At 35.0% G+C, this 24279-nt stretch overlaps 1 protein-coding gene across 12 annotated transcripts in view; it reads right to left on the reverse strand.

The window, feature by feature from the left end:
• dlg1b (discs large MAGUK scaffold protein 1b) overlaps nt 1-24279 on the reverse strand; it is a 156884-nt gene that overhangs the window by 10585 nt on the left and 122020 nt on the right. For 10 of the 12 annotated variants that reach the window (XM_059344337.1, XM_059344348.1, XM_059344341.1 and 7 more), the window contains 10 exons: nt 23406-23542; nt 20547-20691; nt 19174-19300; nt 15923-16079; nt 13870-13972; nt 12783-12897; nt 11902-12078; nt 9725-9791; nt 3978-4077; nt 110-151 (listed from right to left, as the gene is read on the reverse strand). In XM_059344337.1, the coding sequence (XP_059200320.1) occupies nt 110-151; nt 3978-4077; nt 9725-9791; nt 11902-12078; nt 12783-12897; nt 13870-13972; nt 15923-16079; nt 19174-19300; nt 20547-20691; nt 23406-23542 (1170 nt within the window). The remainder of the gene's footprint in view (nt 1-109; nt 152-3977; nt 4078-9724; nt 9792-11901; nt 12079-12782; nt 12898-13869; nt 13973-15922; nt 16080-19173; nt 19301-20546; nt 20692-23405; nt 23543-24279) is intronic. The other 2 variants (XM_059344347.1, XM_059344344.1) reach the window with 1 other exon arrangement.

Genomic DNA, 24279 nt, shown 5'->3' on the forward strand with positions numbered 1-24279 from the left:
AGTTGAACTGTGTGTGAGGTCATGCTGTTATTGGCCAATCAGCAGCCGACGCTGGTTAATGAGTTAGCGGTTAGCGGTTAGCTGACAGTTAGCAGAGTGTCTCACTTACGGTAGCTACTCTCACTATCGCTGGCGTTAGACGTCACATGTTCTGCAATCAAACAAGGACACGGCGCGTCAGATGCTTTCCCATTATGCCCTGCGGCCGTAGCCACGGAAACACTGAGGACTCGAGTCCCAATAATCACAGAATCATTCAAATATCACACAGTCATCAAGAATCCTTCAGGACTGAATCCATTCGATTCGTCCTACTGGCATCAGTTGAACAATGCCGTTAAAGGGCCAATTCAGAGAATTACACAGCCAGGGGAGGGAAATATTCAGAGAAAAAACTCAACGAACCCTAACCCTAACCCTATGAGAAGAAAAATCAGAATTTCTGTGATTATAAATTCCCAAATTTGCTGGATAAAATCTGAAATTCTCCAATCTGAAACCCTAAAATTACCAATTTTTTAAATGAGAAACAAAATCAGAAATTCTCTGAGATTATTTAAGTCTAAACATATTTAGCAATTTGAGTATATTTTCTCTTCCCTCCCTCTCTTTCTCTCACTCTTCCCCTCTCTCTCCTCCTTCCTCCTCCCCTTTCTTTGTCTCTCTCCTCCCTCTCTCTCTCTCTCTCTCTCTCTCTGTCTCTCTCCTATGTGGTTCTTGACTTAAAAAACAAACACTATTATCCCAGTTTGTGGCACTTTTTGCCTGCATAATTTACTGATTTCATTTCAGAGAATTTCTGATTTTTTTGCGCAAATATATGATTTTATAATCTCAGAGAATATTGAAGTTGTCTCTCATTAATCTGTGAAATTTTCATGTAAATGAACCACCGTAATCTGGAGACTCATGTTATTTTAAAATGAATATCTTCACATTATCTAATAAAAACTAAAACCCTCAACAAGTTATTTATTAAGATTATTCCAGGACTGAGCGATATGGATAAAACCATCCGTGATATTTGACAGAATATGAAATGACAATAAGCCGAAGATCACACGTTAAACCCAAGAGTTTCACTTTTTATGTGACCACAGAGAGAGAGAGAGCTGCAACACTTCAAACATTTCTGTACATTTCAAACGGTGCAAAACTCAAATTATCATAACAATAAATGAATAATCAGTTTTAACAACAAATGTATGTGAATTGATGCAACAATATCTGTATGAAATAAATTCACTAAAACCTGATAAAACAAAAACATTAATGAAAATATAAACCAGAAAAAATAAATAATTGTGAAGAAGAAACCAGGTAAATATTACTGGATGCACATTTGGGCTTAATTCATTTATATTGAAGCTTAAATTATTCTCATTCATGTGAACGTGAAGTCGTTTTATTCTGCGAAATCAAAACACCCAGCTGAGCCCAAAGATCACTGAATACATAAATCGCCAGAAATAATTACTACAGAATAAAAACAAAAACAAAGAGTGAAATAAGTTTTAAAAACATGCACATTTTAAAGGCTATTTATATTGTTGTTTGGTATTTTACTTTGACAGATTTCAGTAAAAAATTTGAAAAAACTGCCAGGTATTTGCAGCTCAGAGAACTGACCTCAGTTCAGTTCCGATTTGGAATAAATTCAGTATTTTGTGCAGAAACTCACTGAGCAGTAAACGCCTGAAACACCTGAAACCTGCAACAGGATCCAGGTGGATCCAGGTGTGACGTCATCCCCTCGCTGCTCAGGTACAGCGAGGGGACGAGGTGGAGGAGTGAAAACTGATGAATGAGTGAAGAGATGGAGGTCTGGTCTGGAGGATCCTCGACAGCCGGAGGTGAAGAAGGAAAGAAGGAGAGAGAGAAAGAAAGAAAGAAAGAGAGAGAAGAGACTGGTGTGTACTAACAGACCAAAGACTTTTTGCTTTCCACCCATAACCGCATCTGACCTTTCCAATATTCTCTCAAGCATTAAACTCCCCACCTGCCCCCTGGACCCCATTCCCTCCATCCTCGTCAAAGCTTGTCTCCCCTGCCTCATCCCACTCATAACCAACATCATAAACTCCTCCCTCACCTCTGGTATGGTTCCCTCCTGTTTCAAGCATGCTGCCATCACACCCATCCTCAAGAAGCCCGGCCTGGAACCTGATAACCCAGACAATTTCAGACCCATTTCAAACCTCCCATTTCTATCAAAAATACTAGAACGTTCTGTTGCTGCTCAACTCCAACACTACCTCCACTCCAACCAACTCTAAGAGACAATCTGGCTTCCGTACCCACCACAGCACAGAAACCGCTCTACTAAAAGTCACAAACGACCTCCTACTCGCCTCTGACTCCCTCAACATTCTCCTCCTCCTCTACCTCAGCGCTGCTTTTGACACCATCGACCACTCCATCCTCCTCAGTCGTCTGCAATCATGCATTAACATCTCTTCTGGTTTAAATCCTACCTCTTGGACAGATTTCACTACATCTCTATCAATAACTGCAAATCCTGTCACACTTGGTGTCCCCCAAGGCTTGGTGCTTGGTCCCCTCCTATTCATCCTGTACATGCTACCCCTCAGTCACATCATATGCTATCACAGACTACAATTTCATTGCTACGCAGACGATACCCAACTCTACCTCTCCAAAAAAACATCACTAACTGCCTCACTGACATAAAAACCTGGATTAACAGCAACTTTCTCAAACTCATCTGCAACAAATCAGAAATCATCATCATTGGCCCCAAATCCTGCCTCCCCTCTTCCCAGGACTTCTCACTGAACATCGATGGACACAGTTACGCCTCCCCCTCTGTCCCAAACCTCGGCATCACCCTGGATCCAACTCTCTCCTTCAAAACCCACATCAACATCACCAAAACATCCTTCTTCCACCTCTTCGTCTTCGTCCAATCCTCTCCTCCTCCGCTGCCGAAACACTAATTCATGCTTTCATAACCTCCAGACTGGACTACTGTAACAGCATTCTCTACGGCCTCCCCTCCACCAACATTCAAAATCTACAATATGTCCAAAACGCAGCTGCCCGATTGCTCACCCACTCCCGCCCAAGAGAACACATCACTCCCCTCCTCCAGCACCTTCACTGGCTCACTATCAGCACCGAATCCACTTCAAGATCCTGCTCATCACCTACAAAGCCCCCAATAACCTTCTCCCCCATGAACCTCACAGATCTCCTCCAACGTCCCTCCCCCACCTTAGATCTTCAGACGCCAACCTACTGACCCCTATCACCAGGACCAAGCACCACACCAATGGGGACAGAGCTTCTCCACTGCTGCCCCTATCTGGACCTCCCTCCCTACTCACATCCACAATTCAGACTCACTCCACGCCTTCAAAAATCAACTCAAAACCTTTTCAAAATAGCTTACAAGACCTGAACTCATAATCTCTAATCTCTGTTTAGTTTTTTCTGCATTTTGTGTTTGTGTATGTCTCAAGTCTGTGACTAAGCGACTTAGAGTACCTTTTAAAAGCGCTATAAAAATCAAATTTATTCTTCTTCTTCTTATTATTATTATTAAGAGAGAGAGAGAGGAGAGAGAGGGGGGAGAGAGAGAGAAATAGATAGAGAAAGAAAGGTGGTGGGGGATACTTACTGTGGGTTTTGGGAATCAAGTCGTCGTTGTTGTCCTGAGGTCAGCGGAGCCGAGCGAATAACGAGGAGAAAACAACAACAACAACAACAACAAGTTACTGAGTTTCAGCGACAGACAGAGAGGGCAGAGGGGCCGTAGTCACCACAGGGTCGGCCGGGCCGCGGGGTCGGCAGCCAGATGTCAAGCTCTGGTTATTGTGTTTTTACAGTATTTTTGTGCCAAATCAGGTTTTTTTTTGCAGCCAGGCCCGCAGCGTTCTGCAGCAGCGCCGCCACCAGCTGACCTCTCTTCCTGTCCCTCAGAAAGCCCCGCCCTCACGCCGCGCTGGGATACTTACGGTCGATGTCGCTGGTCTCCTGCTCGCTCGCTTCTTTGCTCTTGTAGAACGGAAACTTTCGGGAAAAGAGGTTCTTTTTACGCTTGTCATTGAGAGACTGCTGAGGAGGAGGAGGAAGAGGAGGAGGGATGATGGAATAAAACAATAAAATAAAAAGAAGAGGAAGAAGAGGGAGATGGAGGAGTCTGATGTCGGTTCGGACAGAATGAGGCTAAACCGTCTAAAATCAAAATAAAAGCTCAAATTAAACAGTGAAACTAAACATGGAGAAAATAAATAGTAAACAAGTTCAACAAAGCCTCCAAACGCTGACGAATATATAGAAATATTCACATAAATAAAAGTATATTTGATCATTTTTCATTTTTTTCTGATTTTGCTGCTGTCGATACAAACTCAACACCTGCTGCTGCGCACAATAAAATGTTACTAAAATTACTACAAATTTTATTATTCATTTGTAGTTACTAGATTAGTTACTAGTTACTAAATTTTGCTCCAAAAACATAAAGACATTTTAATTGAGTTTCCTTTCAGTAAAAAGCTTTAAGTTTAGCAGCAAGGCTTTTATTGTGAAAAGTAATAACGAAAGGAGCTGCGTCAAATTTGAGAGGATTAATAAAGTTTGTGAGTGTTGTTGTTTTATAATCCTACTATTAAACATGACTGGTTGATGCTTTTATTCGCAGAGCAAAAAATTAAAAAAATTTTCTCCCTTTTTGTGAAAAAAGATTTAGCTTTTCAAATCATAATTATGAGATAAAAAGCCAATATTATGATAAAAAAGTCGAAATTATGAGATAAAAAGTTGAAATTATGAGATATAAAGTAAAAATTATGAGATAAAAAGTCGAAATGGAGATAAAAAAAGTTGCAATTATGATATAATTTTTTTTAAATTATGGCATGAAAAGTAAAATTTATGAGATTAAAAGTCATAATTATGAGATAAAAAGTCAAAATTATGAGAAAAAGTCAAAATTATGAGATAAAAGTTATGATTATACCACTTTTTAGTAATTGTGTAATTAATAATGCTAAAAACACTTTCTCCAGTGAGCAATAATATTGTTTTTATTCACTAACTAATACAGTCATCTCTACTTTTACTGCTGTGGATGAAAGTCAACACTTCCTGCACAGATGTTTCACAATAAAAGCCTTCCAGCAGGGCAAAGTGGCAAAATCCCTCCAATTACCAACAAAATAAAGACGTCTTTTTTTTATTGCTGTCTAATAAATCTTTTGTTATCATTGGTGTGCAGCAACTTTTTTATTTATTTTTTAAGGTCTTATTTTCGTCTGACCTACTTTAAACTTTGAAGGCTTTTAACTTGAAACATCTGCAGGAAGTGTTGAATTTTACTGGCAATACAAATTTTATTCACCAACTAATTCTAATCTTTGCAGACTGTTAAATACAGAAGTGTTGAGTTTGATATCAGACTTATTTTTGGCATTTTAACATTTTTAAACGTTTATTTTCCCCCATATTAAAAACTGGCCTACTTCCGTTTAAATATATGTTTAATATATCTGCCAGGCTTTTATCTAAAGTATCTCACAAAACTAAATGTAACTTAAAAAAACATTCAGTAACAACTGCATAGAAACGGAGCCTGGAGGTGATTCAGAGGGTGAGTTTAACGCGCTGACAGTGAAGGCAGCATGTGGACAGAAGCAGTGGGACGTGAACATGCAGACAACATGCAGAGACACAGAGAGACGAGACGCATCTCAGCTGCTGCTTTCAGAAAGAAGAGACCAACGACAGAACAGAGCTCACTGTCTCATAAATCACTTCACACACGGACAGAAATATGAATCCAGATTAACATGCCAGAGTTGGATTAAATACTGATTCTGTGGAAGCCCATTTCCCAGAGTTATAAAGATAAAAAGTTTTTTTTGTGCCCATATTAAGTTGAAATTATGAGATAGTGATAATTATGGAAAAAAAAAAGAAATTATGAGATAAAAAGTCAAAATTATGCTTTGTCTTTAATAAGCTTTCTTCCTTTCGCTTTTTTTTTTGGTCATAATTATGGCTTTTTTATCTCATAATTATGACTTTTTATCTCAGAATTTTGACTTTTTATCCCATAATTATGCCTTTTTGTCTAATAATTTCAAGTTTTTATCTCATAATTTCAATTTTTGGATCTCATAATTTTCAACTTTTTTAATCTCATAATTATGACTTTATTTCATAATTTAAATATTTTATCTCATAATTTCGACTTTACATCTCATAATTATGACTTCATCTCATAATTTCTACTTTTTATCTCATAATTATGACTTTATTTCATAATTTAAATATTTTATCTCATAATTTCGACTTTACATCTCATAATTATGACTTCATCTCATAATTTCTACTTTTTATCTCATAATTATGATTTTTCATCTCCCAAATTTTTGACTTTCCATCTCATAATTTTGACTTTTTCTCTCATAATTTAAACTTTTTATCTCATCATTTTTAAATTTATAATTTTTAAATCATTTTTATCTTATAATTACGACTTTTAATTTTATATTTTCGACTTTTTATCCCATGATTTTATCTTTTTATCTCATAATTTGGATTTTTCATTTCATAATTATGACTTTTTATCTCATAATTTCAACTATTAATCTCATAATTTTGGGTAAAAAAAGACTAATAACTGAGGCAGAAGGCGGAAATTTAAGTTCATAAAAAAGAGAGAATTTACAGATCAATCAAACTCATTATTACTCCTCAGTCCTTTTATTTAATCTAAAATGAGTCGGACTTTGGTGGCGCCTCCTGTGTCTCGTCATGATCCAGTTAATTAGTTTCTGGTTAATTAGTTACCGGTTAACTCACCCTGACAGCCCAAGTTAGTGACATTAGACGAGTATTCTCAGAGATCGATGAGTTTGGAATAACAAGTTTGATGTTAACTCTGAACGTAAATCCAAATTCTGACATCCAGCATTTAGCCTGATCCTCATCAGGTAATTAACAGTCCCAAGTTTGACATATTGTCACATAATTAAGGTCAATTAAGGTGATTTCGACACTAATCTAACATATTTGTACCTTCATCATCTGAAGCTGGAACCTGAAGATTAATCTGAGATTCTGCTCAGCACTGAGAGTCAACGTGTCATAGTTATAAGGTTTATTATTCAGTTAATTATTCTCAGAGTCTCATTGGTTGAGACCATTTGTTACACGCAGTTGGTGCTTAATTTGACTATTTTTGACTTTTTGGGTAATTTTGTGTCTTTTTGTGGTAATTTTGTGTTTTTTTTGTCAATGTGTCCCTTTCTTGTGGTAATTTTGTGTCTTTTTGGTAATTTGTATCTTTTTTTTCCTAATTTTGTGTGTTTTTGTCAATTTGTGTCTTTTTTGTAAATTGGTGTCTTTTTTGTTTATTTTGTGTCTTTTTGGTCAATTTGTGTCTTTATTTGGTAATTAGTATTTTTTTTCCCCGTAATTTCGTGTCTTTTTGTCAATTTGTTTCTCTTTTGTCGATTTGTGTCTTTTTTTCGGTAATTTTGTGTCTTATTTGATGATTTTTTTGAAAGTCTGTGTACAAAGACAGGTTAGAGTTGTTCTGATTGAGCTGGTTCAGAGGGTTAAATTAAAAGCATTTTATGTTCAACAGATTTAAAGTTGAGCAGGAGGAAGCAGGAGGGGTGAGATCATCAGATCACATGCTGCAGGAGGAGGAGGGGGGTAAGGAGGAGAAGGAGGAGGAGGAGGAGGAAGCAGACAGTCAGGTCGATGTCAAGCGTTGGTCTATAATGCGGCGAGGGGGAGGAGTCATGCTGTTTGTCTCCTCATCAGTGAGGCGTGTTAGAGGCCGGGGCCTGGCGGCGCTGGGCGGGGCTTCTGCCGGCGCGTGTTAAAGCGACACACGGTTTAATAAGGAGGTGGTGGAGGAGGCGCTGCGGCTGCTGCGGCTCGGCTGCTCCGAGCGGTGAAGAAGAAAACGTCTCAACAACAACAACAACAACAACATGCTGTTAACGGTTTAAACATTAGTCAAACAGTCATTAGTACGTAGCTCAAACAGTAACACTACTTCACAATAAAACATGCAGATAAAGAAATCCGCCACGAGACGGACTCAGATACAGACTGCTGAGTCATCAATCTACCAGAGTTACAGGAAACACTTCTGTTTGTTTCTGTTTGGGGGAAATCTTTGTTTACATTTGACTGGAACTTTAACTTTAACTTAATTTTGTGCTAATTTGCAAGTTGCAATGACGTGTGACTGTGGTCATTCCATCAGGCATGGAGAAAAAATAAAATTTTATATATATATATATATGTATATATTTATGCGGCAGAAATTAATTAAATCAAAGTCATGACATCAGTAATATCATATAAATATTATGGCATAATTCATGAAGAAGTCTTGAAATATGCAAGGAGGAAAAAAGAAGAGAGAAAATAATAAGAAAATAAAAATATCTGAATTTATTTTGTAAATATTTATGAAAACAATTAGTTAAATCCCCCCCCCCAAAATATATATATTTATAAAAAAGGGAAAATATCTGAATATTATGAAAAAATATCAGAAAAAAAAATATCTGAAATTATTATTGGTAAATTATTTGAGAGGAAATAGTGAAATATCCAAAAATTACCATAAAACAGTTAAATATCCAAATAATACATGTATATATACACATATACATATACATATATATATATATATATATATATATATATATATGTATATACATATACATACATATATATATATATATATATATATATATGTATATACATATACATACATATATATATATATATATATATATGTATATACATATACATACACATATGTGGGTATGTATATATAAATATATATGTATATTATAATTACTATAAACATACAGCTCAGTGAATCATTATTTAGTTAAAATATTTTCAACCAATGAATCTAGTTTTTAAGAAAATGTATTAAATAAATAATTTAAACGAATAAATCAAATTAAGCCATAATTTTACATAACATTAAATAATATACCATAATATATTATAAAATATAATATAACATAACATCATATAATATAATTTAATAAAATCTATTCTAATATTATATTATATAACATAATATAATATAATACAATTGAATATAATATAAGATAACATAATATAGCATAACATAATATTATTTTTAAATAAAATAAATAATTAAATAATTGTTTAGTGTTTTCTGGTGAATCGCTACCATAAACAACTAATTCAGCTAAATTAAATTAATTAACAAAAATAATGTAAAAACCAAAAGCTTAATAAGAATTAAATCAACAATAATTCATTTCAGATTCCAACAGAAAAAAGTCTTGTTTTTACATCCGTCGGTCTGAAAGATTGAAGAAGAAACGGAAATTTATTCAACTTTATTAATTATTAAATAGAGTTTGAACATGACGGATTCTGATTGGCTGTCAGTGTTACATTGACTTTATATTTATATTTGTGAGTAAATACTGATTCACTCTTTATCTCCAAGAAACAGAAACAGAAGGGTCCCGTAACTCACGCAGGATTATTTCCTCCTGACGAGAAACAAGAAGAAGGAGGAGGAAGAAGAAGAAGAAGAAGAAGAAGAAGAAGAAGAAGAAGAAGAAGAAGAAGAAGAAGAAGAAGAAGAAGAAGAAGAAGAAGAAGAAGAAGAAGAAGAAGAAGAAGAAGAAGAAGAAGAAGAAGAAGAAGAAGAAGAAGAAGAAGAAGAAGTCTTGCTCACCCCTCGCTCTCGGGACTTGGCATTGAACTTCACCGTCTTTAACCGTGCTCGTTCCTTCTTCTCCACCCTGAGGGGAGAGGTCAGGAGGTCAAAGATCAGCAGAGGGCAGACACATGACATCAGTAATATTAAATCAATATTATGACATAATCCATGATGAATTGTATTGAAAATTATAAAAAAATTGAAAAAGTGAAATATTTCAGAAGAAAATAGCAAAACTTCACAAAATGATTTGAAAAAAAAACACACAAATAAAATAAAATGCTGGAAGAGAAAAAGGAACATTTCTAAATGAATCAAGAAGAAAATAGTAAAATATCTGAAAAATACCGGACAAAATCATAAAATCATGGAAGGAAATAAAAAATAAAATATCTGAATTTATTTTATAAATATTTATGAAAAAAATATTATTTAAAAAAAAGGGGGAAAATATCTGAATATCATGAAAAAAATATCAGATACAAAGGAAAATATCTGAAATTATTATTGGAAAATTATTTAAGAAGAAAATAGTGAAACATACCAACATTATAAATAAAATTAAAATATCTGAATATTTAAAAAAGAATTTGAGTAATATCCCAATAAGTCAAATAATAATAAAAAAACAAAACAAAAGAAACCCCACAACAGACATTTTAGAAAGTAATCCAGGTATAGAAACACAGAGGTCACATGACTTAGTACGTATGTATGTGTGTGTGTGTCAGTAACATGTGGTCTGAGTGATCCGAACACAAGTGGACGGCTCTAAATACAGGTGAAAACACTGTGAGGACGCACTGAGACCGGACCGGAGCCCAGAGATTTCTTCGAGTGACTATATATCCAACACAATCAGGATCTAGTCTGTCCTAACCAGGCGGCAACCTCCAGGTCTGAGCAGGGAGGCAAACCAGGAAGTGCCTTAAGCTGCATTCTACCGAAAATTCCAACAGATGGCTCGGTCTCAATCGCTACTAAAAAACATTTCTTCAAGACAATTTGATATTAATAGTTCAAATAATGGCCCCAATTAGAAGAAAATAGAAGATAAAGAATCATATGATTCTGGGCGGGGCTACCTTTGATTGACAGGTCACTAACAAGTTGAGCGTCATCAGGAGAGAAGCAGAACAATGCGTATCCACGGCAACATGTCAATAAAGTTATATATAACATTATATAGATCTAAAAAAAGGCCGTATACCGGTTTGGTCTCATAACTTTGACCCTTTCACTGTATTATCACTTCATGACGTTTATTTGAACGTTTTGTTCAGCGTATTGTTGGACTAACAGACACTCCAAGGACTGTCACTGTTCAGTTTTCTGAGGTCAGTAACGAACATTTTGTTTTTGTTTTTTGCCAAAACTAACATCCCAGTTAATGCTCCAGCTAATGCTAACATGAATTAGCAGCAGCTTCTCTCAGTCAGGTTGAGGTGTAGAGAGGCTGTAGTCAGTGATCAGATCCCTCTCCTCCTCCACAGTCCAAATATGATCTGCTTCCTGTATCGGAAACAAGATGGCGACGAGTGCAATGCTGAACTCGATGCTTCCAACGGGCCACAAACCAACAGGTAATGTCACAATGACTACGTCCATTATTTATACAGTCTATGGTCCTAAGCCTACAAAATAAAGTTTGAGAAATGTCTGCATGGAGCACAGCTGCTTAAGTTCCTCATCGCTCCCTGAGCCTCCATCCTCCCTCCCTCACGTCCTGAGTGTCCTGGACAGATCCTGGTTCAGGTAATTTTGTTCTGGCACCTTAGTGGGCAGCTCAGGGTCCTTCAAATGTATTGCCATTTTGTTCTGAGCGTGTGTGTCTGTCTGTCTGTCTGTCTGTATGTGTGTGTGTGTGTGTTCAAGAACATGCGCGCGCGCGCGCGCGCGCGCATGTTCTTGAACTTCCTACATAGTGAGGACCGGAACACGTTTTTAACCAACAGAGTGAGGACATTTTGTGAAGTGAGGACATTTCGCCGGTCCTCACTTCTTTAAAGGCTTGTTTAAGAGTTGAGAATTTTTTAGTTGTTTAGGGTTAAAGTTACAATCAGGTTTATGTTAGGGGTGGGCATTTAGTTATGATGGTGAAGGGTTAGAGAAAACACTGTTCCAGTGAGGACCCTCACAAAGATAGAAGTACAAGGATGTGTGTGTGTTTGTGTGTGTGTGTGTGTCCTGACCTTCTCTTGCTGGGGATCACCCCCACCTCCTCCTCCTCCCCCTGACTGGTCAGCTGTCTGGCCTGCCACCACTCGTCGTCGGAGGCGTTCACCACGTGGAGGATGTCCCCAAACTTAAAGTTGAGTCCCTGACTGGGCAGACCCGAGTCCCTGGTCTTATCATAGTCAAACAGGGCTCTGAAACAACAACCATTCATAGCATCATTCATATATGATACAGGAAACGTTTTAAAATAAAAAAGTTATTTTTTACGATAATTTGAAATCGATCAAAGTTTTTGTTCAATTATAATCTTATACAAACTACTATCAGCCTATTCATATATTTAGTTAAGTAATTAATATAATAAACTACCATTATAGTAGTTATTAATTTTATAATTAATTCCATGAAAATTATAATACATTTGTTTTTTTTTCCTTTTTTAAGTTTGAACTTTCATTTCTAGTTTTAGCATTTCTTAAAAATATTCCAGTACGTTTTTATTCATGAGAAGAGAGAAAGTTTTCAAGGAATTATTATTATTATTTATTATTAATTATTATTATTATAATTAATTAACAGAATTAACTAAAGGCTGTGGAGTTAAATAATAAATAAATAAAAAGAAAATAGCAAAATATCTGAAAAAAAATAGGACAAAATCATAAAAAAAGTTGGAAGAAAATAAAAAGTAAAATATCTGAATTTATTGTAAATATTTATGAAAAAAATTGTGAAATATCCCCAAAAAACGGGAGAAAAAAAGGGAAAAACTATCTGAATATTGTGAGAAAAACTAAAGGCTTAAATAATAATGTAATCCTAAATTCTTTGGAGTGAATTAAGACATAAATCAGATGTGGATATGAGTAATGCTGAGAAGTCTGGCGCGTCTCACCTGACATACAGCGACCTCTTCTGACTGGTGCGCAGCGACCCCGACCCCGAGCTGATGCTGCTGTTCATCATCTGCTCCCGCAGGTCGTGGATCTTTGCCTCAAACCGGCTGTACTCTGCACAGGAGACGAAGGGTTAACCTTTAATCCAGGAACCAAGAATCATAAATGATAAGTATTTGTGTACAATAATTAAGCAAGCTTGTAAGAGCCACTATTTAATCTCCACCGGGCATCTTCCTACTTATTCTTCCAAGTTTTTTTCAGTCGACTACTCCTCCCAGAATTTTGGTTGCACATACACTAAAAAGGTATCAAATCGACCGGGACAAGTGTGCTATGATTTTTCTAAGGGTTTCGGCAAAAGGTTTTCAAATTATTCAGCATAAACACACCAAAAAATCCCCCCAATGTTACCCTATGGAGAGGCTGAAGTGGATGACATCATCGCTAGAGTGCAGAGGGAGAGAAAAATGTGTCAAAAAATACATTTGGAAACTGCACTCGAGGCCGCAGATGCCACTCTACAGAATTAACTTTGACTTTTTCTCAATTTTACTATTTTCTCATTTTTACTTTTTTTTCGCGACTTTGACTTTTTTAGCTCACTTTGCCTTTTTTGTGACTGACTTTTTTTTTTTACTTCGACTTTTTTTCTCCTTTTGACTTTTATTTTTTTTACTTTTACTTTATTCGAAGATGATCCACCAACATGCACCCACAGCATCAAAGATCGCCATGGTAAAAAGGCGGGAACATTTCTGGAGGGAAGCAGAGGTACCAGTTTCTTCTGATCGCTCTAATACACCAATTTCTTCGTTTTTCTTCACAAAACACATATAGACGTTCAAGAAGAACTCAGGATGCTCAAAGTGAAGCTGATTCACTGATAGGAGCTACGGTTTGGCCAAAAATGCTTTCTGTTTGAGGGGAACTTTCAGCTGCTCTTTCTCTCACTGGCCTCAATTGTCACAGGAGCAGTCGATTTCAGTTGCTTGCTCTGCTCTGATTGGTGGCCGCCACCTGGCCCTGGTTGCTTGGCTATCGAAGCCTCTTCAGAAATGTTCTAGTTGCTATCTGAACTCTCACCCTCGGGTCTGTAGTGGGCGATGATGGTCACCGTCTGCCCGGCGTTCTTCAGGGCGGCGGCAGCCTGCTCATGCGTGGCATTCCGGAGGTCCACGCCGTTCACCTGCACACAGCAACACAAACACAACAGAACAACAACATTATTTGTTTTCCTGCAGGTTGTCAACCCAAAACTACAGTTCAATATCTGAAATGATTAGGAAATTATTCAAGGCTAAAATAGTATAATATCCCAAAAACGTTGTTTGAAAAAGTAAAAGAAAAGAAAATAGTGAAAATTATTATTAAAAATGGGTTCAGCAGAATAATATTAGAAAAATATGAGAAAAAATATCTGTGAATTATTTTAGAAGGAAATAGTGAAATATCAAAAAATGATCATTAAAAAAAAGAGTTAAATATCCAAAAATTTGTGAAATATTTTTTTAATGAAAAATTAAATATTGTAATAAAAAGAAAAATTGTGAAATATCTGAAAATTATGAGGAAATTGTTTCAAAAAAGATTAAAATATCCCAAAATGATTAAAGAGTTAAATATCTGAATATTTATTTAAAAAAAAAGTAAAAAAACTAAACATTATTAGTAATTTATTCAAGAATAAAATGGTAAAATATCCCAACGTTTTATATATCTGAATATTATGAGAAAAATATTTAGAGTGAAATATCCAAAAATGATCATTAAAAAAAAAAAGAGTTAAATATACAAACAATTTGAGAAAAATATCAGAATAAAATAGAAAAATATCTGATGGAATACTAAGTTATTGGAAGAAAATCAAATTGTGAAATATCTGAAAATTATTATTAAAATTAATACAATATTAGAAAAATAGTAAAAGAAATCAGCAAATTATTATTAAATTATATTAAAGGAAATAGTAAAATATCCCAAGAACATTGTTTGAAAAAGTAAAAAATCTGATGAAAAACAGAAATATTGAAAAGAAATTAAATCGCAAACATCTGGAAATTATGAGTAAATTATTTGAAAATAGTTAAATATATCCTAAAATGACAAAAAAAAAAATTAAATATCTGAATAATATTAAAAGGAATATGAGAATAAAATAGTAAACATCTGAACATTATTAGTCATTTATCCAAGAATAAAATGGTAGAATATCCCAAGACTATAACAGCTATATCTGAATAATATGATCTGATAAAATGCTAAAATATTGGAAGAAAATAAAATAGTGAAATATCTGAAAATTATGAGTAAATATTTAAGAAGGGAACAGGGATATCCAAAAATTATCATTAAAAAATAGTTAAATATCCAAACAAAATGTGAAAAATGTCAGAATAAAATTGTGAAATATCAAAAAAATTATCATTAAAATTAATACAATATGAGAAAATATATTTTTTTCAAAATCTGTTAATTATTAGTGAATTATTATAGAAGAAAATAGTAAAATATCCCAAAAACATTATTTGAAAAAATAAAACATCTGATGAAATACAAAAATATTGGGAAAAAATTAGATAGCAAAATATCGAAAATGATTATTAAAAAAAGTTAAACAGCCGAAAAATATGTGAAAAACATAAGAACAAATATCTGAAAATTATTAGTAAATTATTCTTGAAGGAAATAGTGAAATATCCAAAAATCATCATTAAAAAAAAAGAGTTAAATATCCAACAACTATTATTAATTAGGAAATATGCGAAAAATGATGAGTAAATTGTTTGAAAAGAAAAGTTTAATATATCCAAAAATTATTAAAGAGTTAATATGAATATTATGAGAAAAATATCTGATAAAATTCTAAAATATTGGAAGAAAATGAAATAGTGAAATATCTGAAAAGAGTTTAATATCCAAACAATATGAGAAATAAATATCTGATGAAATACCTAAATATTGGAAGAAAATAAAATTGTGAAATTAATAAAATATTAGAAAAATATGGGAAAAAATAGTAAAAGAAATCAAATTATTATTAATTATTAGTAAAATATTTTAGAAGGAAATTGTGAAATATCGAAAAATGATCAGAACAAAAGAGTTTATGTGTGTGTGTGTGTGTGTGTGTACGTACAGACACCAGTCTGTCTCCTTTCCTCAGCTCTCCACAGAGGTCAGCTGGTCCTCCAGCGAGGATGAAGGAGATGAAGATGCCCTCGCCGTCCTCGCCGCCCACGATGTTGAAGCCGAGCCCCGTCGCTCCTCTGTGGAGAACCACCTTCCTGGGCTCCCTGAGGACAACAGCTGTCAATCACCTGACCTCACACAAAGCTGTCAATCATCTGTGACCTCACACAGCTGTCAATCAATAATATGGGGATATATTTTTGGGGATTTTTACTATTAATTTTCAGACTTTTTTACTCATTGGTTTTTGGATATTTAACTAATAGTTTTCTGTGAGTGTGGAAACATTTTCACCTGCAGTTCATAATCAGAATTCAGATTAATTTTAGTTTTTGTTTGTTTTTTGAAACAAAACATTTGTTTTGTCGACTTTAACATGGACCTCAGAGGTGTGTTCCATCAACGTGGCTAAACAACATTGAAAAGGCCTGATTAGAATTAACACCGACTTTCCCTTCAGGCTAAATCCGTTCCAATAACACAGCTCAGCTGAGTCTAGTCAACGATGGCGCACAACGACGGCTAGACAAGCCGTATATACAAGGAGTATATAAGCAGACCGTATTAATCGATCGTGGGACAGCCGGGAGCAGCCTATAAGATGTCACAAAAAGTGGTGTTGATCAGCGCTGAAGGAGCTTTATGAAGAATATAAAGTGACGGTCACAATAACAGACAATACTACTACCATTAACAGAGCCAGGGAGATGGCATGGTGAAACACTGCAGACTGATAAAATGCACGAGTAATTCAGTCCTACTTATTGTGTTATTTGTAGTTGTTAATAAATTAACAATTAGATCACTAGATACAATAAGAGTGGTTATATTATCAGTAGGCTGGATAATAACAGCTGTATGTTCACAGTTAGGTGTAGGCTAAGTTGGGAGAACTCTGTAAATTGGCCTAACTTGGCGAAGTAACCCTGTCCTATATTAATTATTCTGTTCTTGTTCAGCCAAAAAAGGACTTGGACATGAAAAAGTAATAATGTTTGGGCTGTATCTTCATTCTACAGATTGTGTATAACCATGCACCTTGCTGCAGGACACAGCTGGAACAACTACAGCAGCAAGCAATGATGAATATGAGAAATTAAATTATAATTGGCAACTACATAATCAGCTAAGCTACTCTTTGACATGTTTTCTTTTACAGGATGTCGTCTCCATCTACAAGCCTCATTTGCTTATGGGAACTGAAAACCAAAAACTCAATATGGAGACAAAAAGCTAAATGTGGAATAATTAAATTGGAGATAAAGTAGCTAGATAATGATGTAAGTATACATTTTACCACAGCAGAAGTCCTGGTTTAGACTACATTTAATGTGTTTTTTTTTGTCTTAACAGCTAGAACAAAATGAATTAATAAAGGACTACTAGAAACTTTCACACATTTTTCTTAAATTTTATGTTTATATATGTTTATTTAAATTATATGTTTAGCTTTCAAATAAAGGGTTCACTCCAAAACAAAAGTTGCATGAATTAAACAACAGATTGACTGAAATAGGTGTGTAAATTCATGCCTCGTCATATTGTGAGAAAAAAAGGTCTAAACCAGACTGCAACATAAAAAAACTAAGTCTAAACTTTCTGCACAGACATGACTAAAGTGATATGCACGCGAACAGAAACGTGGTGGAACTGACTTTTGGGATTTTGTTTCCACCCGTCTGGAATTATTTGACACGCAGCTAAAGTAAGCTCGACAGTTAGCCTGTTAGCCCCGGAGCAGGCTGGTTCAGTGGTGTAAGTTACCATGGTTACTGAGCGGGGACTCACACAAACGACTTTGAACATCTCTCACTTAAATTAGCGAGGCTTATCATAATAAACCAGGCTTTTCCTTAATCCACGTTGATGGAACAGCCCTCAGGTCATCAGTGTGTTGTGTGTAATAGCAGCATCCCACCAGCAGAGGGCGAACAGCATCAAATGAGCTGCTGCTGTTCTTACTGATAATAATAATAATAATAATAATAATAATAATACATAAACATATAGAAAAAATAAATAAAATACCTTACAAAACACAACAAAAGTTGTCAATAAGTAAAATAAAAGACTTTAAAAACAAGCAACAGTAAATTATTTGAAGAAAAAAGTAAAATGTTCAAAAATTATTGGTAAAATGTCAAAAGAAAACTAAAATATTAAATGAAAAATACTGATCTGATAAAATTCTAAAATATTGGAAGAAAATAAAATAGTGAAATATCTGAAAATTATGAGTAAATATTTAAGAAGGAAACAGGGATATCCAAAAATTATTAAAAAATAGTTAAATATCCAAACAAAATGTGAAAAATGTCAGAATAAAATAGTGAAATATCTGAAAATTCTCATTAAAATTAATACAATATGAGAATGTTTTTTTTTCAAAATCTGTTAATTATTAGTGAATTATTATAGAAGAAAATAGTAAAATATCCCAAAAACATTATTTGAAAAAAAAAAAAAAAAAAAAAAACTTACAAAACACAACAAAAGTTATCAATAAGTAAAATCAAAGACTTTAAAAACAAGCAACAGTAAATTATTTGAAGAAAAAAGTAAAATGTTCAAAAATTATTGGTAAAATGTCAAAAGAAAACTAAAATATTAAATGAAAAATACATTGATAGTAAGTAAAAATATGAGAAAAAATATCTGCAAATTATTAGTAAATTATTTTATAAGGAAATAGTGAAATATTGAAAAATGATCATAAAAAAGAGTTAGATGTTTTACTAATATTATTTGGGTATTTGTTTTTTTTAAATTAATGAAATACTAATATATTGGAATAAAAATAGTGAAATATCTGAAAATGATGGGTAAATTATTTGAAAAGAAATATAAAATATAATATTAAATATTCAATGAAAATACATTGATAGAATATAAGAAATAATGAGAAAAATATATGCAAATTATTAGTAAATTATTTAAAAACAAAATAGTTAAATACATCCAAAAATGATTTAAAAAAAAAAGAGTTAAATATCCGAATAATAATAAAAGAAATACAATTAGGAGTAAAATATCAAAAGAAAACTAAAATATAAAATTAAAATTATATTAAAATAATATAAGTTAAAATATAAATTAATTATTAGAGACATATGCAAACAAAAATTAGTAAAATATCAGAAAAATAATTATTAATTAATAATCACTAATATTCAAAGAAAAATGTGTGTGTGTCCTCACCGGGTGACGTCGTCGTCTCCCAGCATGCTCTTGGGGGTCGGGGAGTAGCGTCCGGAGGAGGCCGGAGGGGGGAGGGGCTGGCCCAGGAAGTTAGGGGGACTGATATGATTCTCCATGTGAGAGTACGCTGTAACACACACACACACACACACACACACACACACACACACACAGACAGACAGACAGACAGACAGACAGACAGACAGACAGACAGACAGACAGACAGACAGACAGACAGACAGACAGACAGACAGACACAACGAGACACACACACACACCACACAGACAGACAGACACACAGATACACACAGACACACACACACACACCACACAGGGTTCAGGTCAGATTGTCCTCCAGTTGTCTCAGGTAAATAAAAGTGAACCAAATGAAGTTGTGTTTCTCCGTCAGACTCACAGTTGCTCCGAACATTTCTGCTCTGATCAGCTGATCGCTGCTCTCACCTGTCCGGCTCCGGTTACGTCTGATTGGACGAGGCCGGAGCCGCCGTGGGGGGCAGGACGTAATGAGTGACGGAGAAACACAAGCTATGGAAATGTTTCTATTTAGATATTAAGATTAAATATATCTGTCGCAACATAATTAATGCTAACCTGCCATATCCAGGAATATTTTTAGATAAATCCTTGAGTGAAGAATGACAAAAAATTTTTTAAATATCATTTTAAAAACCCAATAAAATATCTAAACATCATGAGTGTAATTTTCAGAAATGATCAGTAAAATATCAGAGGGAAACTCTGTAAACTATCCTAATACATTGGTAACATATTCCACTCAAAATATTGTAAAATATCTGATAAAAATATCTCCAACAAATTAGTAAAATAGCTGCAAAATATTAATGAAAAAGACAAGAAAAAAACTGTATAACTGTAATATTTGAAAAAAAAAAAACAATTTGTAAATTATCCAAGAAAAATAAATACATAAATAAAACATCTGAAGTTTTCTGCAAAATTTGGGTCTTTTTCAACATTTTATGGACATGAAATTAATATTTTATCAACCTAGTAAATTCTGATAAATCCTGAGACCTGTTTGCTCTAAAAAAACTTTTTCAATAAAAAGATATTTAAATGTGATAAAATGAGCTTCTGAGTTTCAGTGAGCAGCTGATGGACAGGATGATTCCTGATTGGCTCCCTCAGCTCGGGGCTCTGCTGCGGTCGCTGACACATGTAGAATAAAAAGATCCTGACACAAATATCTACATTTAACACAAGTTTTGTCAGAGTGTTAAAATGTTTTAACTTGCCGTTTTTACAGTTTGTTTCTGTTAAAAAATGGACTTTTAAAACCTGCCGGCGGGTTCCTGCGGCTGTAATGTGTATAATCAGAAAGCATCACTCACAGTTGGTGAGGTCGGGCGGGGCGAAGCTGTCGTTCATGAAGACACTGTTGGGTTTTGCCACTTTCAAGTAGACGACGTCAGGAGTGTTTTTCAAGGCAGTGACGGCGTGTTCATGGCTCACCTCCTCCAGGCAAGAACTGTTCACCTGGGGGGGACAGAGAGCTATTATTATTATTATTATTATTAACCTCCATCTGTGTTCTAATTACGCTGAGATTGAAGACGAAGTCCATTTCATGTTTTATCGCTCATTATATGGTGATAAAAAGGGCTGTTTGGGTTAAAAGTTTTGTTTATTTTGGTCATTTGGTATTTAACAGACTTAGTTTTCAGGCGACGGGAGACATGAGAGATCAGAAGATCCTATTATTTCTATTTCCACTGGTACCAACCATCAACCGTCATGATATTGTGTCCTCTTGTGTGTGAATCTTTGTGCATCCTGGGGTCCCTAAACAGTCTGCGAGCTGCAGAATTCGGGTCTGACTGGAAAGCTGAGACTCTTGTGGATTCAGTGAGCCCAAATTTCTAATTTTAAAAGGGGTCCCTTGACCTCGGACCTCCAGATATCAGAAATCAGAAATTTGGTTCTATGTGTCCCCATGAGTCTCCTCTTCACAGACATGCGCATGTTATGCTGATAACATGCAGTTTAAGGCATAAACATGCAGTTTTCTCATGCAAAGGGGATATTTTTGCCCAAATTCCCTGACTACATGTGTTTTTCTGCATCCTGGGGTCCCTAAACAGTCTGTGAGCTGCATAAATGGGGTCTGAGTGTAAAGCTGAGACTCTTGTGGATTCAATGAGCCCAATGTTCTTCATGTGTGATGATGTTAGTGAGTGAAACTTGAGCTCAGTGTATAAAAAACCCTCTATATCTTGTCAGGAAGAGAGTTAAATAACCTCCAAAGTAGGGTTGTCAAAAATATCGATACTCAAAAAAGTATCGATACTAAAACGTACCTGGATATGATACTCATTTTCAAAAGTATTGATACCCCCTGTCCCCCCCTCCCGATGCCAAGCTGCCGACGCTGCGTCCTTCTCTCTCTTTGCCTGCACACACACACAGCAGCAGGCCCCCCCCCACTGTGACGTGCACAAGCAGTACTTCAAACTTGGTGAAACATCTTCAGGAGCGACACCCTTTACAGTGAATGTCGACAGGTTAGTGTCTTTGGTTTCAGACTGACCTATTACTGATGTTATTGTGGCCGGTGGCTAGCATTAATGTTGGTCGTGTTATCATTAGCCATTAGCCGCAGCTAGCAATTAAAGGCTGATGTCACATTAATGATTATAAACAACGTAAATAAATAAATAAATCAGGCACGTAGTATGCCCATATTACGTTAATTGACTCAGTGTCAGTATACATAAGCATTAAGAGTTAATACGTTTACATAAATGTTGGTGACTGAAAAGTGTTATTTTCTCTCTTGAAGTCCCAGAATGAAGCAGAGAGAAGTCGACTTATCAAGCTTTCCTAATATTGTGCACAGCATACAACCTCAAAATATTGTTCTAATTGTTATTGTTTATAGTAATTGTTTATTTTTTGCACTACCTCAGACCTGAAGCTTGTTATCATAGTTGCAGTTTCTTTTTGCACAACTGTTTTTATTATTAATATTTAACCTGTGGTTCTGTTCATTTTAACATGTTGCATTTTTCTTGTTAATAAAAATATTTCTGTTAAATTTTGGGGTCTTTGTTTTTATCCTTGTGGTATCGAAAATGGTATCGAGTATCGAATATTTTCCTGAGTATCGGTATCGAGTTGAAAATTTTAGTATCGTGACAACCCTACTCCAAAGTTGGGCTAAATTTTAACAAAGGAAAAACTGACATGACCCATGCAGTTATTCTCGACCAGTATGAATTTGTTATTTTGGCCTATTTTTTTTTTACATTTCTGCACACTGCGGCCCCTAAATAGTCTGTAAGCTGCATAAATCAGGTGAGACAACAATACATAAATCTGTGTATGAACCCTGGCTGCTTTTCTCTGTTTCATCTGATACTTTATTAAATATTTGGGCTGTGTTTAGACTGACATGCCAAACTTATGCACTTTATCAGATGCTGTTTGGAGCAGAACCCATGCAGTGTTTCTCCTGCAGTAAATGTGTTATTGTGTCCTCTTGTGTGTGAATCTTTGTGCATCCTGGGTCCCTAAACAGTCTGTGAGCTGCATAAATTGGGTCTGACTGGAAAGCTGAGACTCTTGTGGATTCAATGAGCCCAATCTCACAATGTTCATCCTTACATATTTGATATCCTTATGGGAGGGATAGCATTTATGATTTACCCCTTTTTACATTTTTGATGCCCGTTGCATGAGGCATCCTATAACTGTTAAATCCCTACATTATTGGTGCCGCGTGTGAGGCATCATATATTTGTAATAGGGCATCTTTAAATCCCTTCACTGGTTAATAACTGACCTGCAGTAAATGTGTTGTTGTGTCCTCTTGTGTGTGAATCTTTGTGCATCCTGGGGTCCCTAAACAGTCTGTGAGCTGCATAAATGGGGTCTGAGTGTAAAGCTGAGACTCTTGTGGATTCAATGAGCCCAATGTTCTTCATGTGTGATGATGTTAGTGAGTGAAACTTGAGCTCAGTGTATAAAATGAGCTGCTGTGACCTCTAGGATAATCACAGCCTCATGAAACTTTACAACCACTAACTAGAGACCTGGAGCATTCAGAGGGTGGATGGCTGAGACTCTAGATTCACAATAAGCAGCAACACAACACAAGAGCTGACATACAATCACACAAAATACACAAATTTACTAAATGTCAAAAGTTTCTGGAACCAGATCACAGCAGGGCTTTGGACTCCGATTCTTACAGCCAGCAGTTTGTCTCCGATCTGCAGCCTCCCGTCTTTATGTGCAGCTCCTCCCTCGATGATCTTGGTGACGTAGATGCTGTTGTCGCCTGGGATGTGCTGGTTCCCCACACCGCCCGCTATACTGAAGCCCAGACCTGGAGGAGGAGCAGGAGGAAGAGGAGGAGAGAGGAGGAAGGGGAGCAGGAGGAGGAGGCGGACAGAGGAAGAGCAGCGGGAGGAGGAGCAGGACAAGAAAGAGGAGCAGGAGCAGGAGCAGGAGCAGGAGCAGGAGCAGGACCAGGAGGAGGAGGAGGATTATTATTATTATTGATGCTTTTATTTAAGCAGCATTTTAATGTAATTTTAACTACTTAATATACTACCATGTGCTTTAATTTAAATTTAAAGGACTACAATATATCAAAAAAATGTTAAAAAACAACTAAAGTCAATAGAATTTAAAAACATTAAATATAATAAAGAAAAAAACACAGAATAAAAAAAAAAAAATTTTTTAATTGAGGTTTAATTCTGGATGATTGTGTCCATGTAAAAATGTAAACATTTTTTTTGTTTTTTACGTTAAATCTCAACCTGAAAAAATAAGAAACTAAAGCTGGCAGCTAAATAATGTGGAGTTAAAGCATAAAAATACATAAAATGGAAAATACTCAAGTACGAGTGGCTCAAAATTGTAAAAAAAGTATGTCATATATTTTTTTTTAAATTTAAAATATTATTTCTATATCCCTTTTTAATCTACTTCATCTAGTTGTATTTCTAGCTGTTATTTCATTTTATGACTTTTAAACAGCTTTTAAATGTATTTTATTGTATTTCTTCTCATAATTTTTAAAATATATATTTTTTTCATATTTTATATACTACCATA

Source organism: Centropristis striata, chromosome 11, assembly GCF_030273125.1.
Source record: "Centropristis striata isolate RG_2023a ecotype Rhode Island chromosome 11, C.striata_1.0, whole genome shotgun sequence".
NCBI lineage: Eukaryota > Metazoa > Chordata > Actinopteri > Perciformes > Serranidae > Centropristis > Centropristis striata.